Source organism: Doryrhamphus excisus, linkage group LG18, assembly GCF_037039965.1.
Source record: "Doryrhamphus excisus strain RoL-2023G ecotype Guam linkage group LG18, RoL_Dexc_Guam_v1.1, whole genome shotgun sequence".
NCBI lineage: Eukaryota > Metazoa > Chordata > Actinopteri > Syngnathiformes > Syngnathidae > Doryrhamphus > Doryrhamphus excisus.
Window position 1 is genome coordinate 6,179,030 of NC_136374.1, and position 24,834 is coordinate 6,203,863.

A 24,834-nucleotide genomic window follows, 5' to 3' on the forward strand; every position below is an offset into this window, starting at 1 on the left:
TCATTCATTTTCTATTGCTTATCTTCACGAGGGTTGCGGGCGTGCTGGAGCCTATCCCAGCTGTCTTCGGGCGAGAGGCGGGGTACAACCTGGACTGGTGGACAATTTGGAGTCGCTAATTAACCTAGCATGTTTTTGGAATGTGGGAGGAAACCGGAGTACCCGGAGAAAACCCACGCATGCACGGGGAGAACATGCAAACTCGGCACAGAGATGGCCGAGGGTGGAATTGAACCCTGGTCTCCTAGCTGTGAGGTCTGCACGCTAACCACTCATCCGCCGTGCCGCCCTTATTTTATTTTATTGAATTATCCCTTTTCCACTTTTCTGACCTATAAATGTCGTTAGAATGTTGTATTCCCGTTTGAAACCAAAGCGCCAAAGCGGTTTGCGCATTTGGAAGTGAGCCCTAAAAGGCATTTTGGATGGCTCGGGTTTACAGAGTTCTAACACCGAGTTCTACCTACAATGGTCCGGACTTCCTTATATGGGTGCAGATTGCCTACACTAAGTAAACACGGACCTACGTAGCCGGAAGTTCTCGGGAGCGCTTGGGAGTGTGACCAATCACAGCAGAGTGGACGGGGGGTGGAGTGAATTGAGTAATAGATCATTTGGGTCCATGAAAACACTGCAGAGAGGTGCAGAATCTGGAAGATCTAGAAAGCTTTCTGTGCAAGTTATCATGGACAACTGCTTTACATTTTTGCCCTTCGTTTTTTTTTTTACATTTTCCAAATATGACAACTTTCTTCTTAAATAATCTTTGTAAATGTTCTTTCCATAATATTCTGACTTTGGTCACAAAATATTCTGACATTATTCCCAAAATACTTTAGAAAAATAATGCAACTCTATGCTACCAAAATGGCAGACTTTTTCCTCATATTACATGTTTACATGTAAAATTGGTACTTTTTTCTCATTACATACCACTGTTTTCTCTTAATATTTTGACTTTGTTTTTGTAAGAAAAAAAATCTTTTTTGCAGTTCATTTGTTTAATTGTCCAAATTTTCCGCTACTAAAATGATGTTATTTTTCCTCATAATATTACAATATTACTCGAGTAAAATTTCAACTTTACAATTTTTTTATTATTAATAAAATGACATATATATATTATTTTGTTAATAATATATTATATGGTGAATTATATTTGTACAATGAAAAAACAGGATGAAGTTGGAATATTAAAGGAAAAAATTAACATGACAAATTAACAAAGAAAAAGTTATGCAACAGGAATAAAGTCAAACTATTAATAAAAAAATAAAGTCATGATTACAAGAGTTTTATCAGAATAAATCGTTTTATCCGAATAAAGTCAAAATATGAAGAGAAAAAAACAGTTTTTGTTTGCTGTTTTATGTAAATAAACTATTAGAAAAATTATAAGAACTATAAGAAAAACATAACATCACTTCAGAGCACAGAGTTGAAATATTCAAGAGAAATATAATATAATATAATATAATATAATATAATATAATATAATATAATATAATATAATATAATATAATATAATATAATATAATATAATATAATATAATATAATATAATATAATATAATATAATATAATATAATATAATATAATATAATATTTAATTTCATATCATAGCATAATAATACTAGCAATAATAATAATAATAATAATAATAATAATAATAATAATAATAATAATAATAATAATAATAATAATAATAATAATAATAATAATAATAATAATATAATAATAATAATAATAATAATAATAATAATAATAATAATAATAATAATAATAATAATAATAATAATAATAATAATAATAATAATAATAATAATAATAATTTTGTATAAATAATAATTCACGTAAATCATTGAGCAAATTAAACAAAATGAAGTTGTCATTATTTTATGGAATTTTAGGTTGGGGAAAAAAGTTTCAAAATGTGAATAAAATCTAAATATTATTAAAAAATATTAAAAAAAAGAAAGTTGAAAATATGTTGAAATCGAAGTTGCTGGTAAAAATACACTTTTTCACCTTCAGTATATGACCAAGCTGAGATGTAGTTTTTTTCTTAAAATATATATATATATAACGTATTAGCTTATCTAAGATCCAGACTCAAATGTAACTGGGTCCTCCTTATCCCATCATGTATGGAAAGCGGTTCTGTACTAACTAACTTGCTGAAGTGATGCCAAGGTAACAAAGAAGATGAAATGATTCACACAGAAAGAATCAGAAGACGTGATGAACATCAGCCTGATGTTTCTTTGGATTCAGTGCAGGTGCCACATTGGATGGAGGAGGAATCGGATTTGTGGAAAGAACATTCCGGAAACATCATGCTGGGCCAATGCAGTCGATACAAATAAGTGTTCTACTCAGCAGGATGTACACAACAACATCTGGTCCTGGAGATGGAGGATGGATAGGGGGGCGGGGTTTGTGTTCTGGTGGGAATTTATCTGCCATGATGTGGACAAAAGTATTGGGACAGCTCGGACCTCTGATTGATTGATTGATTGATTGATTGACTAAGGACCATGTCCATATAAGTTTGTCGGTCCGCATCCGATGGATGACGGATGGGCGGATGAGGAAATAAGCAATTGATGAATGGATGGATGTCAGGAAGCAGGGCGGCGAAGGTGTGACGCGAGGTGACAGTAGCAGCAGTAAAATGTAGACGAAGAGATGAGCGATGGCGCTAATTAGCATAGAGCTCATTAGCTGAGGACACACGGTCAATGTTAATGTCTTCAAGTGAAGGTGAGGACATGCTTGTCTTACCCAGGGAAGTGGTGGCGGGGACGGGCTCTTTGGACACTGCATGTTGAAGAACACATCGCCGTCATTAACACACACGACACACCGCGGCGTACTCATTAGGTATGGATGGCGTGGAAGACCGTAAGAACACCATATGGGTCGATAGACCTCGTTTTACATTTATTTTGGGTACAACAACAAAATGCTAAACAGAAAAAAAGCCTAAACCATGGGTGTCCAAATTTTAGTATTGTGCTGGAAGACACAGCCATCCCAAGAAGCTCTATCTATGCTGCTGTTATTGAAGAAACTAGCATAATATCTGTATAAATGTGCCTTTATAAGCGTTTTAAAATTTCGCTATCATCAAAATACTGCAAGATACTACAATTATTACATGTTATCATCAGTGTACGTGTTAATGTATGAATATCAAACCATGACAGCGTTTTTTTTTAGAGGGATTCATAGTCCAGATAGGTGAATCCCAAGACAGCATTGTTAGCTAGCTCATATTAATGAGTTTTCTCTTGTTATAATGCACAGAAAAGAAATATGTGTTCATGTTTAACATAAAAATGATGGGAAAAATTCCCCAAAAAGTGTAGTTCCCCCATCGTTGTTGGGTGTTCAAGATGAATCAAACATTACCATATGATTACCATCATATTTGGAGTTTATAATAAACCTTTTTCTCTTCATATTTTCACTTTATTCTCATGGAATTTCAGCTGTTTTACCAATACTTTCTTCTTGAACATTTTCTCATAACTAGGACTTAATTACTGTAATATTGTCATATTTTTACAACTTTTTCCACAACCTAATTCATTCATTCATTGTTTTGTTTCATTCTTATAATATTATGGCCTTTAACAAATAACATCTTTCTGTCATATTTCAACTTCATGCCCCGAAAATGATCCTATTTTTCCTTAAAATATGACTACATTATTGTCATTTTCATGTTAAATATTTTTAGAATGTGCAAATGAATGTAAAAAAAACATCCATGGGCCACAAATGGCTCCTGTGCCGTGCTTTGGACACACCTGACTTAGCCTAAAACAAAAGTGTGATGATGAATGACATTTGGTTCCTTGACTTCGTACGTCTTGGCCAAACATTCATTCATTCATTTTCTACTGCTTTTCCACACGAGGGTCGCGGGGGTGCTGGAGCCTATCCCAGCTGTCTTTGTCTTGGGCCCTGGACTGGTCGCCAGCCAATCACAGGGCACATATAGACAAACAACCATTCACACTCACATTCATACCTATGGACAATTTGGAGTCGCTAATTAACCTATTAACAATTTGGCACTGGTGCCTTGAAAGTGTTTTTTTTATTAACCCTCCTCTTGTGTTAGGGTCGGCTGATTTCACATTTACAATTTGGATCATGGAAAGAATGGCAAGAAGTACAGTGAACCAAGATCTGGACCTGTTCTGCTTTTTCTTTTCACTTTATACTAAAGTTCTGTTGCTGAAAACAATAACTTTTTCTACCTTTTCTTGACATTAATATATATGGGTCAAAATTCACCCCCACACCATAGATGTTTCTTTAGTGATTCATACTAAAATGAGAAAATAAATAAAACTAATTGATTTAAGAGATATGTTCTATATCCCTCAGTAATAGCCAGGTAACAAAAGAATTCAATTTATTAATATGATTCTTTTGAGGTTCATTTGACCATTTTTGGAAATTAAAATGGAGGGGTATAGTGACAAAAAAAGGCCTACATGCCCACACCAAAAGTATTAAAAGCAACATTTTCATGGATGAGGAAGCCTAAGAAGGTAACCAAGACATGAGAAGCAAATTTGATGGTAACTTATTGTTTTTAGTGTATTTTATAGCTGATTTAATACATGGGTCAAAACCGACCCGTTAACATAAGACATGATACCAGAAAGATAACACAAGAGGAAGGTTAAACAATGACCTTGCAATCACATGACCAGAAGTGAGTGGTGTGTACTGCTGCCGTACCACAAACAGAATATTGTCATATTTCCACTGACATGGTTCCAAAATGTGTGTGTGTGTGTGTGTACCTGAGTAGTAGGAATTGAGCAGGGATTTGCTCTGCAGCGTCTTGCTTCCCTGCATGGAGAAGGAGCAGGAGGAGGGGGAGGCTGAGGAGGTGAAAAGGAGGTGAGAAGTACAGTAACGCCAGGAGATAATAGAAGAAGATGTGACAGAACGAAAGGAGAGGAGAGAAAAACAAGAACATTGAGACATGAGTGACCTCTTACGATGGAAACATCACACACAAAAAAAAGATCAATAGTCCATATTCAAGAGAAACGCTAATGGCGCCATCCCTGCTACCGTATCGAATTCTCCGACAAAAGCAGTGTCATGTGATTGAGCACTTAAACGTGCCACACTCTCTCTTTGATGAGCAGGCATGTTAGGGCTTTGGAAAAGTCGATATAAAAAAAAAAACACAGCAACTAGCGGGAATGAAAAACGGGATTGTTTTGTTCTGACAACCGCTGGACACTTCATTAGGTACACCCCTACTCTATCACACACACACACACACACACACACACCACTCCTTATAACACTTTCACCCTCTCTTGCACTTCAATCAGGGGTGGCCAAAGTGCGGCCTGGGGGCCATTTGCTGTCTTTTTCATTGGCCCACAGCAAATTCTGAAAATATCATTTAGCAAGGAACCCCCCAAAAAGCTCAGTAAATAATAATAATATAATAATATATAATAAAAAAAAATAATAATTCAAAATATTGAGCCCACCCTTCTCTGTGTGGAGTTTGCATGTTCTCCCCGTGCATGCGTGGGTTTTCTCCGGGTACTCCGGTTTCCTCCCACATTCCAAAAACATGCTAGGTTAATTGGTGACTCCAAATTGTCCATAGGTATGAATCTGAGTGTGAATGGTTGTTTGTCTATATGTGCCCTGTGATTGGCTGGCCACCAGTCCAGGGTGTAGAGAAAAAAGTTGTAATATCCAAGAAAAAAAATATTTTAAAATATTTTAATATTAAAACTGTTTTAATATTAAGAGAAACAAATAAAACAAAAGTGTTGCATTCATTGGAAAATTAGGTTTCAGAAAAAGTTATATAGAGAGTTATATAAAAGTCATATAAAAAGTTACATTATAACGTTATAACATAAAAGTCAGAATTGTGAGAAAAAAATTGACCAAAAAAAATAGAAATTGTGGAAAATTAAAAAAGAGAAAAAACAGCAGTAATAATACAATAATATAGTCCAAATAATTGAGAGAAAAAATATGAAAATTAATGTCATTTTAAATGTTACTACTTTTCATAGTCATAAAATTGTGAGGAAATTTCTTGCAAAAACAGGTTGTAACATTATGGAAATAAAGTCTTAATATTCCACAAGGAGTGAAATTGATAATAATAATAGGCTTTTAAAGCAATCTGACAAAGCTGAGGGGCAATTTTTTTCTCGAAATATGCATCCGTACCTTTACAGAATAGTTACGATGCATAAAAAAAGTATTTTAGCACATGAGTTTGACAACAACAACAACAACAACAACAGCTTAGGTCACAGAGCTAGAGATGAAGGGGTTGTAAAATGTGCTTGCACGAGTGCACCATTTTGTTTTTTACACTTGCACAGTCCAATTAACCAAAACTTGGAACAGTGGCCAACATTGTGGCCAACCAAAATGACCCTAAGAGCACAGCGACGACTCATCCAAGAGGTTACAAAAGACCCCACAACAACATCCAAAGAACTCGAGGCCTCACTTGGCTCAGTTAAGGTCAGCGTTTTGCTGCTTCAGGACCTGGAAGACTTAAATGGAATCATGAATTTATTCTCATAAAATTGCTACTTTTTTCTTGATAGAATAAAAACATTTTTCTCTTAATGTTTTGACGTTATTTTCATAAAATCCCCCTTGCTTGTTTTTTTTTTCTCCAATTATTTCAACTTCATTCTTGTCAATATTCTTCTCATAAAATTGACTTTATTTTCATGATATTTGGACTTTATTTTTGTAACATTTATTTTCATAAAATTACAACTTTTTTCTAATTATTGCCAACTTTTTCCTTCACTCTTTTACTTTATTGTTGCAAAATTACTACAGATTTTTCAGTTTTTGTCATTTTTCATACGAAATTCCATTTTTTGGCTCAAAATATTGCTTTATAGTCATATTATTATAACCGGGTCGAAACCGACCCTAACAATACAGTGGTCATAATTTCAACCAGACCATTTTAAAAAGTAGTAAAAATGATTTTTTCGGTTTTATTTTGTTGAAATAGAGTTTCCTGACAAAGTCAAAAAGCCTTGATGCAATAAACAAATGTTATGTGATTCTTTTTATGCATTAAAATGTAAAACGGGTCGGTGCCGACCCTAACACAAGAGGAGGGTTAAGTACAATTGATTAATTAAGTACACCCCTGACATGGTGGACTTTTTCGATGCAAGCATATGTTTTGGTCCTGCAACCCCTAAAAAGAGGCCTTAACACGGACAAATACACACACACACACAACCTTACTCTGCCATCTTCCATCTGTGCAAATGTTATTGACTCTTCTCACATGACTCAGCATTTTACTGTCTTATTAAGACTTAGGCTCGATCTGTGTGTGTGCGTGATGACACTGCAAAGTCCCCCCCCCCCCCCCCCCCCCAGCCAGTGACTACAGCGTACAATGACTGGCAGTAAATGTGATATACAGTAGTTGTGATTTTATTGGTTACTGGCACACAGCGGAGTATCTCTCTGGATGGACCAAAAACACCTGCTGGCCTCCACAACAAGTGTTTTTTCTTACGTCTTTAATTCTAACATGTTTGAAACCGGACCCTGAATTATTCATTCATTCATTCATTCATTCATTTTCTACTGCTTTTTCCTCACGAGGGTCGCGGGCGTGCTGGAGCCTATCCCAGCTGTCTTTTGGGTGAGAGGTGGAGTACACCCTGGACTGGTGGCCAGCCAATCACAGGGCACATATAGACAAACAACCATTCACACTCACATTCATACCTATGGACAATTTGGAGTCGCTAATTAACCTAGCATGTTTTTGGAATGTGGGAGGAAACTGGAGTACCCGAGGAAAAACCACGCATGCACGGGGAGAACATGGAAACTCCACACAGAGACGGCCGAGGGTGGGCAAAGACAAAATAAGAAGCCAAAAAGTTACCACTTCCACAAAAAATAGGAGGAGAACTCATTCATTCATTCATTTTTGATTGCTGATCCTCACAAGGGTTGCGAGGGGTGCTGGAGCCTATCCCAGCTGTCTTCGGGTGAGAGGCGGGGTGCACCCTGGACTGGTGGCCAGCCAATCACAGGGCACAAATAGAGGGTGGAATTGAACCCTGGTCTCCTAGCTGTGAGGTCTGCGCGCTAACCACTTGTGCAGTCGGATTCCACAATTAATCACAGCACAGCTCAATTGATTAATTAATCACAATTAATCACAAAGAAATGCAATTAATCCTGGTAATAATGTGGGCTTGTGTGATTAATCTCAATTTTTTTGTTGTCATTAAAACAAAAACAGTTAGATCATAGAAAAGACATTCTAAATACACATTTTAACAGTATTAGAGCCCTGTAGACATGAAATAACACCCCTATAGTCACATTTACATTCATATTACGCATATAGGAGATATAAATATAAGAGAAAATAAGACATATATAAGAATTATGCTTGTGTGTGTTGTTGTTAATGTGTTCCGGTTCTTTAGCTTGGCATGTGTTACAGTCGCAACAGTCGGCCATGTTAGGGATTATTGTTACATGACAGTAACATTCTGCAATGGAGAATATTTCATATGATGACCATGTCTGCAGTATACGGAATAGCATATATTTTGAGCTGTGATGGAAATTGAGGGCCACCTGTGTTATTATCCATCCAAATCAGTAGAGTACTTCTGAAAAGTCAACAATGATGGCTGTGGTTCTTTCTCTTTGAGCCACATGCAGCAGGAATGACAGAGACTTGGGCTCCGGTCCGCATGCTGCTTGGTGTAAAACGAGTGCAGCGCTGACTCACTGCAAAGTAGCTCAGTGCTAACCTTGGCTTTCAGCGGCTAAGCACTCCCGAAAGGCCAGCGTGACATTTTCAGGTGAAAAATACCCTCATGTATAGTACTTTATCATTATGGTGCTCACACACACACACACACACACACACACAAAAAGCAATCTCTGCAAAGTATAGAAGCATACAATTTAAATCATAAAGCAGGGGCGTACAAAGTTTGTTTTTTTTCCACATTCAGTGAAACACTCAACTCAAACTTTTCATTTTTTAAGTTTTGGCCTAAACTGTTATTCTCTATTAAAACATTTTGTGTTAATATTTCAGGGTGACTTGAGTGGATTTATTAGCTTCCCATTATTCCCAAAATATGACTTTTTTCGTACGTTCGTAACTTTCTTTGGACCTTTTGAAAAAAATCAAAAACAAAACAAGGTTCATTTTGTTCATTTCGTTCTTTTCGTTCATTTTGTTCATTCCGTGTGTTTCGTTCATTTTGTTAGTTTCGCTTGTTTCATTCATTTTGTTCGTTTCGGTCAACTGGTCTTTAGCCTGTGATCTCCCCCTGTGCATGGACCCAATCAGCCGTGTCGAGTCAGTCTGTTCACTCATGGGCAAAACCGTTCATTTCAGTGAACCGGATCATTCCGGTTCATTCAGTAAAAAGATCTGTTCATTTAATTAATTTTGTTCATTTCGTCAATTTCGTTCATTTCGTAAATTTCGTTCATTTCCTTCAACTGGGCATTAGCCTGTGATCTCCCCCTGTGCATGGACCCGGTCAGCCGTGTCGAGTCAGTCCGTTCACTCATGGGCAAAACGGTTCATTTCAGTGAACCGGATCATTCCGGTTCATTCAGTGAAAAAGATCTGTTCATTTCATTAATTTAGTTAATTTAGTTAATTTCATTCATTTCGTTCATTTCATTCATTTCGTTCATTTCGTTCATTTCGTTCATTTCATTCATTTCGTTCATTTCGTTCATTTCATTCATTTCGTTCATTTCATTCATTTCGTTCATTTCGTTCATTTCGTTCGTTTCGTTCATTTAGTTCATTTCGGTCAACTGGTCATTAGCCTGTGATCTCCCCCTGTGCATGGACCCGGTCAGCCGTGTCGAGTCAGTCCGTTCACTCATGGGCAAAATGGTTCATTTCAGTGAACCGGATAATTCCGGTTCATTCAGTAAAAAGATCTGTTCATTTCATTAATTTAGTAAATTTAGTACATTTAGTAAATTTAGTAAATGTAGTAAATTTAGTAAATTTAGTAAATTTAGTAAATTTAGTAAATTTAGTAAATTTAGTATTATTTTGTTCATTTTGTTCATTTCGTTCATTTTGTTCATTTCGTTCGTTTTGTTCATTTCGTTCGTTTCATTCATTTCGTTCGTTTCGGTCAACTGGTCATTAGCCTGTGATCTCCCCCTGTTCATGGACCCGGTCAGCCGTGTCGAGTCAGTCCGTTCACTCATGGGCAAAACGGTTCATTTCAGTGAACCGGATCATTCCGGTTCATTCAGTAAAAAGATCTGTTCATTTCATTAATTTAGTAAATTTAGTAAATTTAGTAAATTTAGTAAATTTAGTAAATTTAGTATTATTTTGTTCATTTTGTTCATTTCGTTCGTTTTGTTAATTTTGTTTGTTTCGTTCGTTTCGGTCAACTGGTCATTAGCCTGTGATCTCCCCCTGTGCATGGACCCGGTCAGCCGTGTCGAGTCAGTTCGTTCACTCATGTTCACGTTCGTTCCGACTCAACAGCGCAACAACACTTGTGGTGGATGACTATTGTTGTGTCGGTCATGAACGAACGGGTCAAAAGAACTAGTTCCTTTTTGTGAACGGAATGAACAAGGTCACCGACAGTGTCAAGTGTCAGTGTCAATCTCTCGGTCTCAGTCTTTAAGTCAGCTAACCCCACCCACCCACAGAGCGAAGCGCGCCGATAGGATAAGACAGACAAGCACGCACATAGTCCCGCCCTGCAAAAGGAACAGTGAACTGACTCTCAAGCCAATCAAAAAAAAGCATTTGCAACTGAACGGACTGAACAGTATTTTAGGGGCGGTGACCTCATTCATTCACAAAAACAAACTAGTTCTTTTGACCCGTTCGTTCATGACCGACACACCACTGATGTGGACTCACTGAAGCCGTTGAGATCCTGGCTGGAGGTGGAGAAGGGGTCGTCTTTGTGCAGCGTGCTGACTTTGGTGGTGCTCTTATCCGCCGTGGTGACAGGTCCCATCTCTCTCTGCTGGGTGGAGCTGCTGGCCGTCTCCTTGTGCTTCTTGGCCAACTTCCTGTGGAGCAAATACACCTTCATTGGCCACTTCATTAGGAACACGTGCACTAGAGATTCCATGCAAGAAAGATAATGATGCTGACTTTGGATGAACGCTGTAATGTGCCGTTCTGACATTCCCAATATGATGCATTGCAGTTGCACAACCAAAGTAGAAGATGCGGGTGAATTCTAATGTGGAAGTACAGGAAAGGAGGGAAATCGGGGGATGTGGAATGTTGTAATGATATAATGTTTGACTGCGTGGAAATGTGGAAAAATGTTGATTTCAATGTGGGATTCTGTGGAAAGCCAGGAACTTTGGGACTGTTGGAAACATTCATTCATTCATTTTCTACCGCTTTTTCGTCACACGTGTTGGGGGGGGGTGCTGGAGCCTATCCCAGCTGTCTGCGGGCGAGAGGCGGAGTACACCCTGGACTGGTGGCCAGCCAATCACAGGGCACATATAGACAAACAACCATTCACACTCACATTCATACCTATGGACAATTTGGAGTCGCTAATTAACCTAGCATGTTTTTGGAATGTGGGAGGAAACCGGAGTACCCGGAGAAAACCCACGCATGCACGGGGAGAACATGCAAACTCCACACAGAAATGGCCGAGGGTGGGGAAAGACAAAATAAGAAGCCAAAAAGTTACCACTTCCACACAAAATAGGAGGAGAACTCATTCATTCATTCATTTTCTACCGCTTTTTCCTCACGAGGGTCGCGGGGGTGCTGGAGCCTATCCCAGCTGTCTTCGGGTGAGAGGCGGGGTACACCCTGGACTGGTGGCCAGCCAATCACAGGGCACAAATAGAGGGTGGAATTGAACCCTGGTCTCCTAGCTGTGAGGTCTGCGCGCAAACCACTCATGCAGTCGGATTCCACAATTAATCACAGCACAGCACAGCGCTAACCACTCAACCGCCGTGCCGCCCCACAATTTTAATTTTTTTCTTGTAAAAGTTCTTCTCGCAATTCTGACTTTTATGTTATAACGTGGGCGGCACGGCGGTCTAGTGGTTAGTGCGCAGACCTCACAGCTAGGAGGACCAGGGTTCGATTCCACAATATGGAATCTCTGTGTGGAGTTTGCATGTTCTCCCCGTGCATGCGTGGGTTTTCTCCAGGTACTCCGGTTTCCTCCCACATTCCAAAAACATGCTAGGTTAATTGGCGACTCCAAATTGTCCATAGGTATGAATGTGAGTGTGAATGGTTGTTTGTCTTGTCCCTGTGATTGGCTGGCCACCAGTCCACGCTATGACTGCAGATGCCGCATCGGAAATGGCGCCCTTTTCCCAACCGGTTCACACTCGGCTGCGAGTGAGAGTTGAAGATCACGGCCTGTGAAGCCAGGCGGACCACATCAGAACCCGAGACCACCAAACCGAAGTAATAAACACAATTGGGGCAAAGGGCGGCCCTGTTGGGAATCCAACCCTCGATGGAAATTTGACATTTTGCCGGCAATGCGACTTATGAGCTTGACGGCAAGGCAAGGTTTTGATATGGGATAATAAAATATGCAAGCGTCAATCAATCATGAAAGATGAATTAAGCGAAGACGTCCTCCAAAGCTAGCACTTAGCGATGGTTGGCTAGCTGAGTGCAGGTACAGATGAGACGATACTGCGACGGCGAGAAGAAGGACGAGGAGGAGGTGCGGACGAAGAAGACCGTAAAAGGAAGTGCATGTGCGCGTGCACGACGTAAGAGCAATGGTCTCCGCCGGCTGGCACACATTCATCCCGTTAATGGACTCGTTTAAATGACAAATTCCTTGCATATTGTACGCGGCAACGAGAGCGGCGTGGTGCTCTCCGATGAATGTCACGGCGCCAGTTCATTAAGCAACGAGGTGAGCCGAGTGGGCGCCGACCGCCACGAGAATCATGGACTACTTTGTGCCCCCGGAGCGTTAATTGCAGCCGTTTGATGTGTGGATAATGAGCGACGCGTGGATGTTTTTTAGGAGCCGATGAGCACGGCGCTCCCCCTCCCCGTGGTACCAAGTCGGGGGGGCGTTATCTGGGAGAGGCACAAAGATGAGATGAAGCCAAGCCACTTTGGGGGAACTATTGAGCGAAAACACTGCAGCTTAATTGGAGCTCGTTTGCTACATTAGCCGTGTAACGCCGGCTAACGAGCTCCTACTTCAAATAAAAAAAACATTTTTTTCTTCTTCTTTGGTGGTTTTCTGTCTTTCATTCCGAAACTTGTGTCAGACTGATGGGATCTCCGCCACTTGATGAAAACCTTTTCAAGTCTCTAAAAGAGGCTTAGAACTTTCATTTGTCGAAAAATGGAGCTGATGGGTAAAACATGTTCTGAAGAAAAGTTGACAGAATTATCAAAGTCGTATTTGATGGAACTTCTTACAGGTGGTCCTCTATCAACATATGTTGGGGTTGGTTGCCCCGTATGGGCTCAAGTGGGGTTCCTCATCAAGTTCCTCATCAATTAGATTGTAAATTGATGCGTCCACTGTTATGAAAGTGATATTTAATGGGATTATTCATTGGATTATGGAGTCTTTCTACCAAGCAGGAGGGGGTGCTTTTAATTTGATGGTGTCGACGGGGGCAACCTTAGGCGTCCAATCAAATGAGAGTTTGCTCGGCTTGTCCGGGGATGGACTGACGTCCCGTGTGAAGGCTGAAAAAGTCCTCAGCCGGCGCGCTGAAATATCCTGCAGCAACGCCCCCAGCCCCGAGGCAAAGGCATGCCAACATGGCGGCAGCTCCAAGGAAGGCTGGAGGCCAGACCCAAACAAACTTTCATGAGCACATCACAGGCTCAACTCATCGCAGCATATCATACCAATCCCCATATGCCCTCTGTGTGTGCGGTTGGGTCCGATCAGGCATGCCCCTCCCCTGCCCCCCCAGGGGGATTGCTATGTCGTTGTTTCATAATTGCATCGTAAAAGCCCATTGTTGTCGTGTCTCTGCAATACGTGTACTAGCACTTGGGGCACCCGGTCTGAGGGGGGCACCCTAAAAGCCGGGGCCCCAGGCAAATGCCTGGTTTGCCTTTTGGCACGCCCCGCCGACCCTAACCCTAACCCAACCAAAACTCAGTTCTGACTAATAATAAAAGTTCTTACTAATACTCACACTAGTTCCTCAGCAACTACTCTAAATATATATGCGTTAATCATGAGTTCATTGTTCGTTCTTCACTCGTTCCTCAGTAACTAATCATGAGTTCATTGTTAGTTCTTCACTAGTTCCTCGGTAACTACTCTAAATATATGTGCGTTAATCATGAGTTCATTGTTAGTTCTTCACTAGTTCCTCAGTAACTACTCTAAATATATATGCGTTAATCATGAGTTCATTGTTAGTTCTTCACTAGTTCCTCAGTAACTACTCTAAATATATATGCGTTAATCATGAGTTCATTGTTAGTTCTTCACTAATTCCTCAGTAACTACTCTAAACATATATGTGTTAATCATGAGTTCATTGTTAGTTCTTCACTAGTTCCTCAGTAACTACTCTCAATATATATGCATTAATCATGAGTTCATTGTTAGTTCTTCACTAGTTCCTCAATAACTACTCTAAATATATATGCGTTAATCATGAGTTCATTGTTAGTTCTTCACTAGTTCTTCAGTAACTACTCTAAATATATATGCGTTAATCATGAGTTCATTGTTAGTTCTTCACTAGTTCCTCAGTAACTACTCTAAATATATATGCGTTAATCATGAGTTCATCGTTAGTTCTTCACTAGTTCCTCAGTAACTACTCTAAATATATATGCGTTAATCATGAGTTCATCGTTAGTTCTTCATTAGTTCCTCAGTAACTACTCTAAATATATATGCGTTAATCATGAGTTCATCGTTAGTTCTTCATTAGTTCCTCAGTAACTACTCTATTTTCATGTGCCTGTTCCTTAGTTCTTAATTTATTACTCCAAATGTTTGTGTCTTAGTCATCAGATCCTCATTATTTTTTTAATTAGTTCCTCAGTAACTACTCAAATGTATTTGCCTTGGTTCGTCAGTAACTACTCTACACACGAGTTCCTCATTAGTTCTTCATCAGTTCCTGAATAACTACTCCAAATGTATGTGTTAATCATGAGTTCATCATCAGTTCCTGAGTAACTACTCTATGTTATGTGCCTATCATTAGTTCCTCATTAGTTCTTAATTTGTTACTCAGTAACCACTCTAAATCTATGTGATGTAGTTCCTCCCCAGTAGTTCTTGATTAGTTCTGAGAACAACTCAAACTTCATGCGTATTACTTATTAGTTCCTCATCAGTTCTTCATTATTCCCCGAGGAACGCCTCCTAATTTTTGTGCCTTATTCATTAGATCCTGATTAGTTCTTCATTAGTTCCTCAACAACCACTCTACTCATTCAAATGACAACTCCTCAAATGACTGATTTTCGATTTATGACTGATTATTTTGATTGCGTCATACATCACGTAACTTCCTGTCTATCCTCCTCTGACTTTCATGATGAGACTAAAGAAACAGAAGTGGAACTAATTGCGTTTGGGGTTGCGATGTCGGCGGGCCCAGCCGCCTCAGGTGGATGCAGAGTTCTAAGAAGCGGAGCAATGACTCGTCCAATAAGACCATGGTCCTGCTGCTTCTGAAGAGCTTGAAAGGCAGCTTGAGAATCAGGGACCTTTAAAATTCTCCACAAGGATTAGTGTGTGTGTACAGGTGTGTGTGTGTGTGTGTGTGTTATAATAGCAGCTCATTAGAAGTGGTTAATGTGCAGGAAAATGGCCACTTGCTGGAGAAGATAACAGTGAATCACATTAACCTTTTAGCGTGAAGAGACGGATCCCGCAAACAACCACACCAAACTGCCGAGAGTCCAAATGTCCTCCCGGCAACTTTTTAGCCTAATCTCAGGAAAGTGAGGCTGAAGTGTAACAACACAGCACTTGTTCGATGTTTCCCTAAATATACAACATAAGGTGGCCAGAAATATTTCAGTATTGAACAAAGCAAAATTTGTTCTCAATCAGAAATCACTCCACACTCTTTATTGCTCTCTGGTTCTACCATATCTTACTTATTGTGTGGAAATATGGGCTAATAACTATAAAAGCAATCTTCACTCGCTAAATGTACTGCAAAAAAGGTCAGTAAGGATAATTCATAATGCCGCCTACAGAGAACATACTAACTCCTTATTTCTAAAATCACAAATACTTCAACTTGCTGATATAGTTCATCTTCAAACAGCTAAAATAATGCATAAGGCTAAAAATAACCAATTAGCTAAAAATGTCATCCAATACTTCTCTACAAGAGAGGAGAAATATGATCTCAGGGAAGAACTACATTTAAATAAAACACTTATATGCAAGGACTACGTTAAAAAGCCATAGCATTTCAGTATGTGGAAATTAAAATTAAAATTAAAATTAAAATTAAAATTAAAATTAAAATTAAAATTAAAATTAAAATTAAAATTAAAATTAAAATTAAAATTAAAATTAAAATTAAAATTAAAATTAAAATTAAAATTAAAATTAAAATTAAAATTAAAATTAAAATTAAAATTAAAATTAGGAAAGCAGGAAGTGAACAAATGTAACACTTACTGATTGTAAAAGTACCAGATGGAGGAGTAGGATTTAATAAGCTTTGCTTCTTCCTACTCCTTTTGGACATGTGGAACTGTGAACTGATTATGGGATGCACTCAATTGTAATCTGATGCATGTTCAAATGAAATAAAACCATTACCATTACCATTACCATTACCATTACCATTACCATTACCATTACCATTACCATTACCATTACCATTACCATTACCATTACCATGACCCTCCGCCCGCTTCAGACAACAACACAACCACCATTTCCAATCAATCGCACGGAAGAGGGAAGCCATTTGGTGAAGCAAATGTATGTGTGTGTGAGAAGCCAAAAGGAAGTCCAGTGAGATGTTTACTTACAGGTAATAAGAGTAGGAATAAGCATGTCTTCTGAGGCATGGTGAAGGTGAGGCCGATGAAGAAGAAGAAGAAGAAGAAGGACACAACATTCAGTTGATTGATTAGTGAAGGACATCGTCTTTCCTCTGGATTGGATGTTGGAGTCAGAACATCCTCATGAAGACCAAAGAGCGTCCAAACACATCTTAGTAAATAACATTGACGTCAACAGCGACCATAAACGAAGTATAACAAAGTATAACAATTAGTGCTTTTCTTTGTTTGTTTTTAAAATCCTTTTTATGGCCTTGAGAAGAAAGCTGAGAATGATTGTGTCTGATATGATTTATCCGTTCATTCCATCCATCCATTCTCAGTAACTACTCTACTCAGTCTCCATTAGTTCTTGATTAGTTCATGAGTAACTACTGAAAGTATATGTGTATTACTTATTAGTTCCTCATCAGTTCCTCATTATTCCCTGAGTAACTACTCCAAATGTTTGTGTCTTAGTCATCAGATCCTCATTATTTTTCCTCAGTAACTACTCAAATGTATTTGCCTTACTACCTTAGTCAGTAACTACTCTACTCATGAGTTTCTCATTAGTCCTTCATTAGTTCCCGAATAACTACTCCAAATGTATGTGTGTTAATCATGAGTTCATCATTAGTTCTTCATCAGTTCCTGAATAACTACTCTATTTTATTCCTCATTAGTTCTTAATTTGTTACTCAGTAACCACTCTAAATCTATGTGCCTTAGCCTCAGTAACTACTCTACTCAGTCTCCATTAGTTCTTGATTAGTTCTGAAAATATATGTGTATTACTTATTAGTTTTTCATCAGTTCCTCATTATTCCCTGAGTAACTACTCCAAATGTTTGTGTCTTAGTCATTGGATCCTCATTATTTTTAATTAGTTCCTCAGTAACTACTCTACACAGTCTCCATTAGTTCTTGATTAGTTCATGAGTAACTACTGAAAATATATGTGTATTACTTATTAGTTCCTCATCAGTTCCTCATTATTCCCTGAGTAACTACTCCAAATGTTTGTGTCTTGGTCATTGGATCCTCATTATTTTTAATTAGTTCCTCAGTAACTACTCCAATGTATTTGCCTTGGTTCATCAGTAAATACTCTACGCACAAGTTCCTCATTAGTCCTTCATTAGTTCCTGAGTAACTATTCCAAATGTATGTGTGTTAATCATGAGTTCATCATTAGTTCTTCATCAGTTCCTGAATAACTACTCCAAATGTATGTGTTAATCATGAGTTCATCATCAGTTCCTGAGTAACTACTCTATTTTATGTGCCTATCATTAGTTCCCCATTAGTTCTTCATGTGTTACTCAGTAACCACTCTAAATCTATGTGCCTTAGTTCCTCAGTAACTACTCTACACAGTCTCCATTAGTTCTTAATTAGTTCATGAGTAACTACTGAAAGTATATGTGTATTACTTATTCGTTTTTCACCAGTTCCTCATTATTCCCTGAGTAACTACTCCAAATGTTTGTGTCTTAGTTCATTAGTCCTCATTATTTTTAATTAGTTCCTCAGTAGCTACTCCAATGTATTTGCCTTGATACCTTAGTCAGTAACTACTCTACTCATGAGTTCCTCATTAGTCCTTCATCAGTTCCTGAGTAACTACTCCAAATGTATGTGTGTTGATCATGAGTTCATGATTTCAGCATTATTTATTTTTATGGATTCAATTTTATTTGGATTTTTCCCCCCCTTCATCAGGGGATAAGCCACGGGTGTCCAAACATTTTTCCAGCCAGGGCCATGTCGTGAAAAAAAAACAAAAGGATGCAACTTTGCTACTAATTGTAGCTTAGTTTTGTGATTATATATAAATATATAATATAGCCATATTTTATTTTTGGTATCAATTTCACTCCTTCCTCCTTTTCACATTTTTGCTTTATAAAAACATTCTGAATATCTCAACTTCCTTCTTCAATAACCTTTGTAAATTAGCTTTTTGTAATATCGACTTTACCCTTATAACTCCACTTTTCCCCAACCTAATTGTTTTTGTTTCTCATAATTTTACAACTTAAAAAAAAAACACATTTCAAAACATATTTCAACTCTGACAAAAATGACTCAAATGATTAGATAACATGATGAGTTTATTTTCCTACAATAGTGCAATTTTTCTGGTTAAAATACGACTTTTTTCTAGTAATATTTTGAATTAATTCTCATAGCTTTCTTTTCCATTTCTGCTGCTGTTGTTGTTTTAACCATTTCAGTTCCCTTCCTGTCAAGTTGTCTTTCATAATTATGACTTTAATTTTTGTCATGATCTGCACTTGCTGCCCCCTGTTGTCTATTCTCTGTCCTGCAGCAGACTCCTGCCTTGTTCTCCTGGTCTGCACACGTGTTGCCCATCAGCCATTAGGCCTTCTTATACTATTCCACTTCCAGTGTTCCACTTCCATTGTCAAATGGCTTGCCCTGTAATGCCTCGTTCTGCCTGCACATCGCACGCTTCGTTTTTGCTTCTGACCTTTTGTCTTTCTGTCTTGAGCAACTTTGTAAATCTTTATTTGCTACTTTGTCTTTGACTTGACTTTGTCTTTGTACTTTGACTTTATTCTCCTAATATTATAACTTTTTCCACAACAATTCCCCAAAATTACCTCTTTGTATGTCCGATGTTGTTTTTTTCCCGAAAACCGATATTAGCCATTATGTGTAACATGACATATCTCATGTGGCGGAATGAACACATGTATGTGTTGTATAAAGCATTTTTTTAAATATTGTTTTTCATGATCGGAAAAAATATGATACCAATAATGAATCGATATTGCATTTTTTTGCTAATACCAGACATCCCGAATTTGCATAATATACAACTTTTATCAAAATATTTTATTAATATATTATTTCTTCAATTTTATGCAACCTTGTTTCAACCTTAAAATGACATTATTTTTCCTCATAATATGACAACATTATTCTCATGGAAGTATGACTTTTCTTTATTGGATTGAACTTTTTTCTCTTTATATTTTGACTTTATTCCTGTAAAGTGACTGATTTTTCCTCTTTTTAATTTTTTTTTTTGGTAATATTCTTAGAATATGCTGCGATCCAAGAAATAGACTGCACTTTGGACACCCCTGGCATAATCCATTTGACCTATTATCTATTTTTATGTATTATTGTATCTATTATTATTATTTTTCCCCTTGTTAGATTACAATCTTATTAAATATTGGATAATATTTTAATGCTAAAATGCTAAAGGTGCTAAAGATGCTAAAATAATATTTAAAACCAGGAAGAGAAAAAATTATCAGTCTTTGCTGAGGTGTGGAGAAAAGGAAGTTGTGCTTCTTCCTCCTTCTTTTCGGACATCTTGATTGGCTCTTCCATTCGTTAAGCGTGTCTCCCAAACTAATAAAAGCATTACGAAGTAAAAGAAGCTACATATTTATATATTTACGTGTCAGAAATGAGCACATCTGACGGCTCCATCACCCGCTGAGAGAGACGGAAAGGAAGAGCAAAAGAAGACAAGATGAAAGGAGAGATGAATGTGTGGCGTGATGACAGGTTCAGATGATCGATCCAGACCTCCATTGCCAAGAGCACACACACACACACACACACACACACACACACACACACACACTGCCTCTTCATTAAATGTAAAGCAGACCACAAAATATTCCCTGCCGATCCACTTCCTATGTATGCCAATATTAGACAGAGTGGCCGTCACACCTTCATAGACAAGCTTTGTAACAGCATTCTTCTTCTCAGGATGTTAATAAAGTACCCAGCGCCCACAGCCTGGCTGTAAAAGCTGCAGATGCTAAAAGTGCCCATAAATATTCATATGCTGTAAAAAAAACAGGTTGTGTGTGTGTGTGTGTGTGTGTGTGCGTGTGTGCGCGAGAGTGAAATAAAGACAAAGAAGCAAAATAGTGAGAGCAGATGTACAATGCTGACAACTAACTTGACTCGGTTTTTTTGCTAGCAGAAACAAGTCACAAATAATGAAAGTATATTAGGAGAATAAAAACATACTACAGTACTACTACTACTCCATAACTCCACAAGGCAATGTGTGAATGCTGGGAAGCTGAACTGAAATGTTGCATGGAAAATGTAGAATTATTGGAAAAGTACGACATCTTCGGAGCTGTGAAACTGTTAAAAAAAAACAAAAAACGGTAGAATTCTGTCAATCTGGGCATTTTTAATGAGCTGGCTCTTTGTGGTTTGGGATGGTTAGGATTGGAAGTAGGAGTAATTTGAATGTGGAACTTTAGAAAAGGGGGAATTTTTTTGGAGGTGGAAAATAAATAGGTGGAATGTCCTGACAGATCTGAATGTTTAAATCAAGGGGAAGGGGGGAAGTGTAAAAAAAACAAAACAAAACAAAACAAAACAAAACTTTAAATAAAAAATTGGAAAAAAAAAATATTTTCCAAGAAAAAACTCCAAATATTAAGAGAAAAAGTCGGAAGAAAAAGTTATTGACAGGAATAACCTAAGACATCATTTTAGTGACATAATGTTGAAATATTAATATATGCAAAAAATTTAAATAGTACAGTAATATTATGAGAAACAAAAAAAACAACAAAAGTTTTTTGGAAAACTCATAAATATAACAGAATATAAAAATATATATTTATATAAATATTACAGAAATTATTATATCATTATAGATATAGAATATATATTACATATATCATTATTATATTATTATAGAAAGTCCTAATTAAAAGAAGACTATTTACAATAACAAAGTTGAAATAGAAAAAAAAAACATGAAATGGAAAAAAACAACAATAAAAAATAATAATATTAAGAGAAAAGGTCGGAAGAAGTTATTGACTGGAATAGCGTAAGAAATCATTTTAGTGGCGTAATGTTGAAATATTAATACATACAAAAAATGTAATAGTACAGTAATATTAGGAGAAACAAACAAAACAACTACTAAAGTTTTTTGGAAAACTCATAAATATAAAAAAATATATTTATATAAATATAAATATTATAGAAATTATTATATCATTATATATATTGCATATATAATTATTATATTATTATAGAAAGTCCTAATTACAAGAAGACTATTTATAATAACAAAGTTGAAATGGAAAAAACAACAATAAAAAAATAATAATAAAGTAATAAAAATATAAAAAAATTTTTTTTTACTGCTTATCCTCACGAGGGACATATAGACAACCAAAATAATATTAAAGATGAAAATATCCTAATTTCAAAAAAATAAAGTCATAATATTGTGAAGGAAAATATTTATTTAGTAGCACTGATAGTAAATTAAGACAAATATGTTGCTGTTTTAAAGTTGTGATATTGCGCCAAACAAACAAAATAAAAGTGTCATTTGTGGGATGTAAGCTTGGGGAGACAGTTATAATATTAATGGAAATAAAGTCAAAATATTCTGGAAATTAAGTCCTACTTTTACGAAAAGAAAATGTATGAAGACTATTGAAGAAAAAAATTTAAATATTAAAGAAAAGAAAAAAAGAGCAAGGAGAAGTTGATACTAATAATAGGCTTTTTCACCGATATGACGAAGCTGACATGAACTTCTTTGCACCTTTATACTGTCTTTTTCACATCTCTGAGGTTGGCCATTTCAAGCCCGTAAGCCCGTTAACAACAAGGTGCATCTCGAGTGTTAACTGAGACCGGCTTGAGGTCCTAGCTGGTCCAGGTAAGGAGGTGGTGGTCGCTATGGCAACGCCAGAACGACGTGATGCAATGTGCCTTCTTGCAAGCCCAAGCAGCATCTTTGCCCTCACGTTCTTCAACAGGAAAAGTGAACTTTAAAAAGCTTCATTTGACACCCGGGATGTAAATGAGGCTTTTACGGAAGAAGCGAGGTGAGGTTTGGAGTTTCATCAGCACGACAGGCGCACGTCGTCTTTGAGCCCACGGCGGTGTGGGTGGAAATCTTTCATTTGGCCACAATTGAATGCATACTAATGCCACTCCTCCGTTTCATTTGCACCAGCAAAATAAATCAACATCCACTGTAATTATCAAAGTTGCGCTACAATGTTTCCCCCTGCCTTGTATTGGGCGGTGGGGGGGCTCATCATTTTGTCTTACTAATAATATCAAATCACGTGCAAATGGAACTCTAAAACGGGGGCGTTAAACTTAAATAGACATGATACTCACTGGAGTAGAATATAGTATTATACTTGAGGAAACGATTATTGATTTATTAAAACATAACATTGATTTATTTATTATTGATATTGATATCAATGGGGTCTGACAGCAACTTCGACGGCAGCGGTACATATTTTCAATATTTTTCTACTATTTGCTGTGCAAAAATCTTGAGCAAGAAGTGTATTTTTGATTTTTTTATGTTTACTTAATATACTTGCATACTTTACTTAAGGCTATATTGAAAAATTTAAAATTAAAATTAATATATTTTAACCCAACAAATTAATATATATATATATATATATATATATATATATATATATATATATAATAAAACATTATAATACATATAGGCTTTATTTTTCACTTGATACAATATATTTTTTCAAATTAAAATGCACATAAATAATATTAATAAAAACGTACCTATTTTTAAAATAATACAGTAAAATAAATACATATATAATTGTGCATTCATTATTTTTTACTTAATATTATTGCAATTAATATAAAAATATAAATGTATATGCATAATAGTAATACAATTACAGAAATATGTATTTTTGACTAGAAAAATTAAAGTTGAAAAAAATAAGGGTCCCTCTGACTTTTTAATTTTTTTTTTACATAACATAATATAAATAGAATTAAAAAAAATAAATGTATACAAATAATGAGAATACATTTGAAAAAAGTTGAAAAAATTGAAAAAAATTACTACAAATATAATTTTCAAAAATATTAATAAATAAGATAATAATTGGGCGAGAGGCGGGGTACACCCTGGACTGGTGGCCAGCCAATCACAGGGCACATATAGACAAACAACCATTCACACTCACAATTTGGAGCCGCCAATTAACCTAGCATTTTTTGGAATGTGGGAGGAAACCGGAGTACCCGGAGAAAACCCACGCATGCACGGGGAGAACATGCAAACTCCACACAGAGATGGCCAAGGGTGGAATTGAACCTTGGTGTCCTAGCTGTGAGGTCTGCGCGCTAACCACTCGACCGCCGTGCCGCCTATATTGTTGTACATAATGTAGATAAATAATATGAATACATACACTAAAAGAATAATAACAAGGTGGGTCACGAACGAACCAGCATGAGTGAGAGAGTGTCGTGTTGCGTCGCCTGACAAGATGAGTTGGAAGGGAAAGGAAAGAGGAGAAGGGAGAAGGAGGTGATGTTTAGAAGCAAACATACAATACCCCACGCTCAGAGTTCTCCATGTGTGAATCTCTCTATCGGAGCAAGGGCAAGGCAGGTACAGGGCAGGACAGGAAGGGGCGGAGCCAAAACCAGGAAGCAGGACGGAGAGAGACATAAAAGGGCGAGAGACTTGAGTCAGAGAGGTCATGATAGTGAGCATACGTCCTTTTTTTTTCTCAACGTTTTTGATTCAATCCATCATTTCATTGACTGTTGACAAAAAATAAATAAATAAATACACATTTTCAGCTACCGTGTGAGAGAAATTCATCATTTCCATCTTTGCAGTCTTTTGGATGATGCTAATTACAGAATGGTGCTGATGTGACACTTTTAGGAACATTCCGCCAATCTTCAATGTCACATGACAATGTCACATTC

The 24,834-nt window shown here is 37.1% G+C and overlaps 1 protein-coding gene across 13 annotated transcripts in view; it reads right to left on the minus strand.

Annotated features, from left to right (window-relative positions):
• The window catches only part of ptprt (protein tyrosine phosphatase receptor type T), a 230,143-nt gene that overhangs the window by 53,361 nt on the left and 151,948 nt on the right, over nt 1–24,834 (minus strand). For 4 of the 13 annotated variants that reach the window (XM_058054359.2, XM_058054355.2, XM_058054354.2 and 1 more), the window contains 4 exons: nt 24,453–24,485; nt 10,957–11,111; nt 4,826–4,906; nt 2,784–2,819 (listed from right to left, as the gene is read on the minus strand). In XM_058054359.2, the coding sequence (XP_057910342.2) occupies nt 2,784–2,819; nt 4,826–4,906; nt 10,957–11,111; nt 24,453–24,485 (305 nt within the window). Of the gene's footprint in view, nt 1–2,783; nt 2,820–4,825; nt 4,907–10,956; nt 11,112–17,052; nt 17,083–24,452; nt 24,486–24,834 lie in introns of all 13 variants that reach the window. The other 9 variants (XM_058054364.2, XM_058054360.2, XM_058054352.2 and 6 more) reach the window with 4 other exon arrangements.